The following is a 9,515-nucleotide window of genomic DNA, read 5'->3' as shown; positions in this document are numbered from 1 at the left end:
ATGTGCGGGTGCGGCCGTGCGAGGCCGGGAGCCGCCTCGTCCTCGTCGGCGGGCCGCCGGCTTCCCGCCACGCCGCTCTTGCTGCTCGCCTACCTGAGCTACCTGCTGCTGGGCAGCGCAGCGTTTTGGGCGCTGGAGTCGCCCCGCGAGAGAGACGTGGCGCGGCGGCTGCTGAGGGAGAAGTGGGAGCTGCTGGAGAACTACACGTGCCTCGAGAGGGAGGAGCTCGAGGACCTCGCCAAGGTACAGGGGGTACCGGGGTGGGGAGCAAGCCCGTCCCGCCGCCTCCCAGGAGAGCGTCGCCCCTGAGCCCTGGGGTGGTGAGGGGGACAATAGGACGGCGACGGCCGGGTTGGGCCGAATCCCATGAGGGAAGGGAGGCACCGGCTGTGTGCTAAACATGTCCTACCCTCAGGCCGTTAGGCTGTTGTTTGTAGATACGGGGCTCTTACAGTTGAGGGGAGGGCGCTTTGCACACGGGCAGAGGCACGCTCGTCTCCACGCGCTCCAAGGCTGGTCCTGGCCCGAAAGGAGGTTGGGAGCGGGGAGAGAACTGGCTGATGGAGGACTGTATAATCGCGGGAATGTGGCAAGGAAGGTGCCCGGCGGGTGGGGAGGAAGCCTGTCCGGAAGAACTTTTGCAAAAACGAAAAGTAGAAGCCCATGGACAGGCCAGCCCTTCTGAAAATACTCGGGTAGAGTGAAGCATTGCACATCCATGAAGATGGTTGTACCACCGCCAGATGAATGGGAAGGCAAAGAGAGCCACCCGCAGAAAGGGTTCCGTGATAAGGAGTTTCTGTAGAAACCAGGGACTCAGCCTGCCCAGAAATGCAAGACTTTGAAGAAGACCACATTATACCTGAAACTAGTGCTATTTTTCTAGAAAAAGAGGTGCTGAAGCTCGCCATGAGCTTCTCCCTTGTTCTGTTAGAATGGCAATGGCGCCCACCTGAGAGGTGCTGGAGCTGAGCTCTCCCTGAAAAAAAAGCCCTGCCTGAAACAATAGGGCAGCCATGGGGAATTTGTGGTCCTCCAGATGTTGGGCTACAACTCACATCCACCCTGTTCATTGACACTGCAGCTGGGGCTGATGGGAGTTGGGAGTCCAAAAGCATCTGGAGGGCCAAAGGGTCTCCATTCCTCATCCCTGGTGTAGAAAGATACTGTTCAAGAAAGCTCCATCAGCCCTAGCTGGCAGGTCAAAGGTCAAGAGATAGTGAGAGTTGTGTTCCTCCCATCCTGCTGAAATGGAAGAATATCCCATGGAGCATGAGATGCTGAATGCATGTGAGCTGGGACATCTGAGAGTCTGAGCAGGAAGTCCTCAGTTCAGATGTTCCCTCCGTTGTGAGCTTATTCATTATCACATTACCGCATTATCAGACTGAAGTACCGTGCCCCTAATGCAGTCAATCCAAATAGTGCCATCTTCTCATGGTACTAGAAATCCAACCACAAACAAAATAATTAACCATTTGCCTCCTTTTATTGTTATGGAGAGCACCAAGTTGAAGAAGTCTGTTTTGTTGGTACTTCACATTCAGCTGCTTGAGCAAGGCTGCTTCACCCTCTGAGCTGTTGTTGTAAGACAAGGCAGAGAAAACAACTCATGTTTCTGGACTAGAGCTCCCACCATCCCTGACTAATAACCATGCTGGCTAGGTCTGATGCAGTCCAGTGACTTTTTGAGGGCCACAGGCTTCCTTTCCCTCTTATAAGACATCATGAGAAAATTACTTGAAGTACTGCTATATAAATATCAGCTGTTGCTATGAACAAGACAAATGACCGTGGATTTAAAAAAAAAAAAAATCTCAGTGCTATTTTCCATTGGCATTATTCCCATATTTGGAAGTGACTGTCCCTGAAGGACTCAAGGGAGAACATGGCCAAAATGAAGTAGCATATAAAGGTGTTAAGTCATGTGTTGCGTTTCACATCAGTTCTCCTGAGCTTAACGTTATTTTATTTTTATTATTGATGCACCACCTAATGTGTTCCACTGGCTTCACAAGATAAACACAAAGGCAGGGCACTTGCAGTATAAACGGGTTTTTAGATACGATTTGGTAGGTGAAAATAACAAACAGCAGAGTTAATCGATGAGGAAGGATAAGGGTTAGAGAAAGCAGATCAATTGAAAAAAGCAGAGACTGTTTTCCACTTGTGATTTGCTACTGATTCTTTTGATCATAGAAATTACAAGCCGGACTGACTCTTTTGAGTCAACTGATATGTAGGCAATTTGGTGTAGAAGAAGAAGAAGAAGAAGAGTTTGGATTTGATATCCCGCTTTTCACTACCCGAAGGAGTCTCAAAGCGGCTAACATTCTCCTTTCCCTTCCTCCCCCACAACAAACACTCTGTGAGGTGAGTGGGGCTGAGAGACTTCAAAGAAGTGTGACTAGCCCAAGGTCACCCAGCAGCTGCATGTGGAGGAGCAGAGACGCGAACCCGGTTCCCCAGATAACGAGTCTACCGCTCTTAACCACTACACCACACTGGCTCTCTGGGCTTCTACTCTTGCTTCTAGCACAGTCTGGTTTGAATTTTGTGGCTTAGTCTTTGGGAGAAACTTGTTGCGTGAGGAAGAGAAATAGTTGATTTTGAGCTTGGTTGGTTTCATCTCATCCCACTGTCTTTAGTCTTCTCTTTTCCACATAGGGTGACTGAGACATGACTAGCCCCCTATTATAATGCAGGAGGTGCATGAGATGGGCATGATTCACTGACTTGGTTTGCACATCACAGTAAGCCAAACTATAGCACCTGCTCTCCTCCCTCCAGGTCTTTTAGCACAGCATTGTGCAACAGTAGCTAATCCAAGGTTTGGTTTAGCATGTCATCCAAAAGACAGGATCATGGTTAGCTCTCTCTTCTTGGACCACAATCTATACCAAGTTTCATAGCCTTCTCCTTGGGAGCAGGAGCAGGTTTTAGTAATCCTTCGTAAGCATCCTTTTGTAAGCATCCTTTTGTAAGCATCCTTGTCTTGTTTGCGTATATGGTCTCACTGGTTTGATTTCTTCCACATTATCAGTGTGGGAGAGAACTTTTCTTGTAGTAAAGACTCTCAGATAAGGAGCCAGTTAGGGTTTATGATGTTTCACCTATGTACCTGAAAAGACGCATTAAGATTAATTTCACCCCCCAATATATTGTTGTTACTTATCTGTGTTAATAATGTGGAGAAATATAACTTTCATTTGGAAAGGGCAAGGTCCAACTAACTTCAAAACAATCTTAATCACCACTACACCATGATAATCTGGCACTCAGATGCAGGTACTCTGGCAAAGAAACTTTGATTTCAGATATGGCTTATAAAGTACCGGCAATCCTCTCCAAGGCTTCTTAGAGACCCTGAAAACTATCACCCATAATGCCTGGCTCACAATGTCACATTGACCATAGTTTATTTTATCTTGGTTTAATGAGAAACACAGAGTATGTTTGTGCATACTGCTAAAATCATGGGTGCTTCACTCCACCCCTATTGCTGGGAAACAAGCCATGATCTCACTTAGTGTTGCACCTGGACCTGGTTTTGTGTTTGGTTCCTCTCAGTAACCAAAGTTTGCTCTGGACTTAGCACTTGTTTGTTTGAAGGAAACCAACCATGAGCCCAGGGTTGGGGGTAGTGCAAAGGCAGGCCATGGTTTGCTTTCCAGCTGCAAAGGAGGACTACAACACCCATGATTTCAGCAGTGCGCACAGGCACACCGAGCATTCACATTAAATCACAGGGTCTTGCAACTATGGCTTAATGTGATGTGTGAACAAGGGCTAAGTCATCTTGATATTCCCACCAAAAAAAATAAAATGCGCAGTATCTTTTAAATAAATGAGAAGTAATGCTTAATGGAGGCAATGACATTCCTGATTCATTATCCCAAGATTACTTTCCAGATTTGGAATCTATTCTAACATTAGATCTATTAGTTACAGTAAGACAAAGTGATGATGCTTGCCAAAAGACATAAGACACAGATCCTGGATGGTCATTATCATCTATCACTGTCGTTTATTTAATGCTTAAGGCTTCATTTTTTTGTGATAATGTGCCCATTTTGTGGCAATTTAAATTTTATCTACTCATTCATTGGGGTCTATAAAGATGCTTTATTATACTAAGGGTCATTGTTTGTTAGAAGGGAGGATAAAAATTGTTGCTAAGAATATATCTTGCTTGTCATGTGGTGAAGCAATTTGGCGTAGCTCTAGTGTATGTGTTCCTACATCAACTATTTGGGAGTCACATAGGGCACCTATTGCATTACTTAAAATTGAAGTAGGTCTCCCTTCTTTAAAAACACACATTCTTAAATCCATGATTCCATACTGGAAAAGGCTCCTGCTGTTGTTTGATAAACATTTATAACAAATCAATTTTTAGACCTGCAGAACCAAGAAGTCTGGCTGCAATGTTGTAACCAATCCATGTTACCAGTTTCCTCTGCAATGTCATCACAGGACATATCTCACCATAAAATCCATGGTGCAATTAAGATGCCAAAATGGACCTAGAATTCTTCAAGTCCTCTGTTTGGTATATCAAAATTAAGTCCAACCATAAAAGGGCTGCTTATGTGTTGGAATTAATTCTTTGAACTGTGTTTACTCAGCCAAATTTCTGGCAAAGCAAAGAAAGGGGGAAACTGAGGCATGGAGAAGGGAGGTGCCGGGATGGAGGGAGGGAGAAGAACCCACAGGCAGGTCATGGCAGTACCTCTCCCTCCAGTTTGTCCTCCCTACAAAGGTTACCATTCAGGATCTGAGGTGGATTTCTGCAAGAGCGTGTCGGATTCCAAGTCTTGGCCCAGTCCATGTGCCTCATACGCCCCCAACAGCTCAGACTGCTGTTGCAGGGCCAGAGAGATATACGTTGTCCTGTCAGAGGCTAAGAATCCTACCTGAGCTATAGCTTTTCCCTGGGAAGGCGGCAGCATATTGCCAGCTTCCAAATTCACAGAACTAATTAAAGCCATTATCACAAGCAGGCTGGCCCTATAAAGTATTGCCAGGACAACTAAGAACAGGGACTGTTCTCTTCATTTCAGCATTTTATTATAAAATATATATTTCCTTGTATATTAATAAAGCAGGATGGACCAAGAGCAAGCATGGATCAAAAATCAATAGTGCAAATATAACTAATAACTTAATTTCCCTTCTCTGTTACGTCCCAACATCTTAATTAAGCTTTAGCAGGTGGAACAAAGTGTCATCTCATGCATGAATAGGGAAAGTACAAACAGGGGAAACAAAGGCTTCTCTCTTCCTAGTCAAAGGATCACCGTGAAAGAGGCAGCTATCTGTTTAAATTTGCCGCATTTTTCCGATCCATTAGATGCACCTGACCATAAGACGCACCTAGTTTTTAGAGGAGGAAAACCAGGGAAAAAATATTCTGAACGAAACAGTGGATGTATGATTTTTTGTGTGTGCAGGCTATAGCCATGGACATGCTATGTGATCTGATGGTGAATTTGGGGTGACCCAATGCAAAATTCCTGAGGATCCATGTGGACCCGTGCTTTGTAACCACGTTTTTGCGCCATTGCAGCCCCACGAAACAGTGGATGCGTGATTTTTTTGGTGCAGGCTGTGGCCATGGACATGCTATGTGATCTGGTGAATTTGGGGTGATCAATACAAAAATCCTGAGGATCCATTTGCTTTTACCTCCCCCCTCTCAAGCAGCCTCCTTTATTGCTAGCTCCCTTATCTCTCCCCCCCCCCCCCCCGATCTGCTTGCCGATCAGCTGTTCACTGCAGCTTCCTTTCACACCACCTTCCATTTCTAAAAAAAAACAGCACGATCTGCTTTTGCGCCCTGGCAATTCGGCTGCAGGGACCACGCATTCGCTCCATAAGACGCACAGACATTTTCCATTAATTTTTAGGAGGGAAAAAGTGTGTCTAATGGAGCAAAAAATACGGTACAGTGGTACCCCGCAGACGAATGCCTCGCACAACGAAAAACTCGCAAGACGAAAGGGTTTTGCGATTTTTTGGTTGACCCGCAAGACGAATTTCTCTATGGTCGTGCTTCGCAAGACGAGGCATTCGTCTTGCGCGGTACCACTGTAAGAAGAACCCTCCCGCTTGCGCTGGCCCTCCCTGCTTGCCGCTCACTAACGATCGCCCTCCCCGCGCTCCCCGATCGAACTCCCTACACGCGGCTTCCTCCTGCTCGCCCTCCGCGCGCTGCCCCATCGCAGTCCCGACACCTGGCTTCCTCCTGCTCGCCCTCCGCGCGCTCCCCATCGCCCTCCCCACGCCTGGATCCTCCTGCTCGCCCTCCGCGCGCTCCCCATCGCAGGTCCCGACACCTGGCTTCCTCCTGCTCGCCCTCCGCGCGCTGCCCCATCGCACTCCCGACACCTGGCTTCCTCCTGCTCGCCTTCCCCGCGCTCCCCATCGCCCTCCCCACGCCTGGATCCTCCTGCTCGCCCTCCGCGCGCTGCCCCATCGCAGTCCGACACCTGGCTTCCTCCTGCTCGCCCTCCGCGCGCTGCCCCCATCGCACTCCCGACACCTGGCTTCCTCCTGCTCGCCTTCCCCGCGCTCCCCATCGCCCTCCCCACGCCTGGATCCTCCCGTTCGCCCTCCGCGCGCTGCCCCATCGCAGTCCCGACACCTGGCTTCCTCCTGCTCGCCCTCCGCGCGCTGCCCCATCGCAGTCCCGACACCTGGCTTCCTCCTGCTCGCCCTCCGCGCGCTGCCCCATCGCAGTCCTGACACCTGGCTTCCTCCTGCTCGCCTTCCCCGCGCTCCCCCATCGCCCTCCCCACGCCTGGATCCTCCTGCTCGCCCTCCGCGCGCTGCCCCATCGCAGTCCCGACACCTGGCTTCCTCCTGCTCGCCCTCCGCGCGCTGCCCCCATCGCAGTCCCGACACCTGGCTTCCTCCTGCTCGCCTTCCCCGCGCTCCCCATCGCCCTCCCCACGCCTGGATCCTCCTGCTCGCCCTCCGCGCGCTCCCCATCGCCCTCCCCACGCCTGGATCCTCCTGCTCGCCCTCCGTGCGCTGCCCCATCGCAGTCCCGACACCTGGCTTCCTCCTGCTCGCCCTCCGCGCGGCCCCATCGCAGTCCCGACACCTGGCTTCCTCCTGCTCGCCTTCCCCGCGCTCCCCATCGCCCTCCCCATGCCTGGATCCTCCCGTTCGCCCTCCGCGCGCTGCCCCATCGCAGTCCCGACACCTGGCTTCCTCCTGCTCGCCTTCCCCGCGCTCCCCATCGCCCTCCCCACGCCTGGATCCTCCTGCTCGCCCTCCGCGCGCTGCCCCATCGCAGTCCCGACACCTGGCTTCCTCCTGCTCGCCCTCCGCGCGCTGCCCCATCGCAGTCCCGACACCTGGCTTCCTCCTGCTTGCCTTCCCCGCGCTCCCCATCGCCCTCCCCACGCCTGGATCCTCCTGCTCGCCCTCCGCGCGCTTGCCCCATCGCAGTCCCGACACCTGGCTTCCTCCTGCTTGCCTTCCCCGCGCTCCCCATCGCCCTCCCCACGCCTGGATCCTCCTGCTCGCCCTCCGCGCGCTGCCCCATCGCACACCTGACACCCGGCTTCCTCCTGCTTGCCTTCCCCGCGCTCCCCATCGCCCTCCCCACGCCTGGATCCTCCTGCTCGCCCTCCGCGCGCTGCCCCATCGCAGTCCCGACACCTGGCTTCCTCCTGCTCGCCTTCCCCGCGCTCCCCATCGCCCTCCCCATGCCTGGATCTTCCTGCTCGCCCTCCGCGCGCTGCCCCATCGCACACCTGACACCCGGCTTCCTCCTGCTTGCCTTCCCCGCGTCCCCATCGCCCTCCCCACGCCTGGATCCTCCGCCTCGCCGCGCGCTGCCCCATCGCACACCTGACACCCGGCTTCCTCCTGCTTGCCTTCCCCGCGCTCCCCATCGCCCTCCCCACACCCGGCTTCCTCCCGCCACCGCCGCTCACTACAGTACTGTAAGTAACCGCTCTCCCCGCTCGCTTTCCCGACACCCGGCCCCGACTGGTTTTTCCCATAGGAACGCATTAATTAAGTTTCAATGCATTCCTATGGGAAACCGTGCTTCGCAAGACGAAATTTCCGCAAGACGAAAAGACTTGTGGAACGAATTAATTTCGTCTTGCGAGGCACCACTGTATATCCCATCTTCTTTCCGTGGAGTGGTTTATGTGATTCTCCCCTGCCCTCTGTAGTCACAGCTACCCTATGATAAGGTTACCAGATTTTTTTCAATTAATCCGGGGACACTTTTCAACTTCCTGCTAAATAGATGGATTTTGTCAGGGGACTGATTTGTGAATCTGGGGGGTTGTCCCCAGGAAATGGGGACGTCTGGTAACCTTACCCTATGAGCTAAAAGGTAGCAACTAGGGCTTTGCGCACAGACACACACACACACCAGTTTAAAATAGATGTGTGCATGCTTGTTTTTTTTTTTGCACTGTCAACACAACGTCCTTATTCAATTGGCAGTCTGCACTTCCCCGCCCCCTTTAATTTTGGTTTTCCTGATTTGTAGATATTGCGTTAGTGGATTCACATTATTTGGGTACTTTTAAAAACATGTATTGTGACATTTTGCTGGGTGGCATCTGTCACTCCACCCCCACCTTCCATTGGCAGGTGCTCCTCGGTGGGCTAGTGGGGTTCTTTTGGGGTATTTTGTTTTTGTAATGCTTCAGATACACAAATAATAATATTTGTATTTAACACACATTTTAAAAAAAATTAACCCACTGTTCTGTGCAAATCTTGTGTATGGAAAAAAACTCGTATACAAACAGTAATCATAATGGCCATGTGCATGAGAAACAAATACCTGTGTGCATGCCCATGGTTTCCATAATTCGGGAAGAGTGGGCTACTAGCAAGGCAGGGTATTGCCCCCCCCCCACTTTAAATTAACCTATTAAATTATCTGTTTAATAAGTCTGTTATATTGGATATTAAAGCAAAGTAAGAAATTGGCTGCTGGCACAGTTAAGCAAATGCTTCCAGACCTGCCCACAATGCACATCAGGTTTCAGGGAAGGTGGGAAGTACTAACTGGGAGGGGCAATACACAGTGCACATACATCCAAGCATTGCCCACTAGCGTGGATGGGAAACACTGAGATAGAGTTCAGCTGACATTATTTGCATGTGGAATAATGTGTAAAAAAAAATACTCAGAGAAAAATTGGATCTGTGTGACCCATATGCACATTAACCCTCTGGTGTATGCACAGTTTAGCTCAAGGTCACCCAGTGGCAAACAACTATGATGGGGCTTTACTCTTCAGTAATTAGCCACATTTACAGTGCATCTCCTCACTGCTTCTGTGCTCCCTACATCTCTGGCTGTTGTAGCTACTGTGGAGTAATTATGCCATATGACTACTTCTAAGTAATTTCTATGTTCCATATATACTGTGGTCTGCATATTCAAGCTGAAAAACTGCCCCATCCCATTATTTATTAAGAGTATTTTACCTGACCTTTATCATATGAACCTGGGGCAGGCTTCCAGCATG

At 50.5% G+C, this 9,515-nt stretch overlaps 1 protein-coding gene across 1 annotated transcript in view; it reads left to right on the top strand.

Annotated features, from left to right (window-relative positions):
- Positions 1 to 9,515, top strand: part of KCNK17 (potassium two pore domain channel subfamily K member 17) — a 29,582-nt gene continuing 20,067 nt past the window's right edge. Inside the window, exon 1 of the mRNA XM_033145446.1 lies at positions 1 to 243. Coding sequence (XP_033001337.1) covers positions 1 to 243 — 243 coding nt within the window. The remainder of the gene's footprint in view (positions 244 to 9,515) is intronic.

Source organism: Lacerta agilis, chromosome 3, assembly GCF_009819535.1.
Source record: "Lacerta agilis isolate rLacAgi1 chromosome 3, rLacAgi1.pri, whole genome shotgun sequence".
Classification (NCBI taxonomy): domain Eukaryota; kingdom Metazoa; phylum Chordata; class Lepidosauria; order Squamata; family Lacertidae; genus Lacerta; species Lacerta agilis.
Note: the sequence above shows the minus strand (reverse complement) of the source record. Positions and strands in the feature narration are given on the sequence as shown.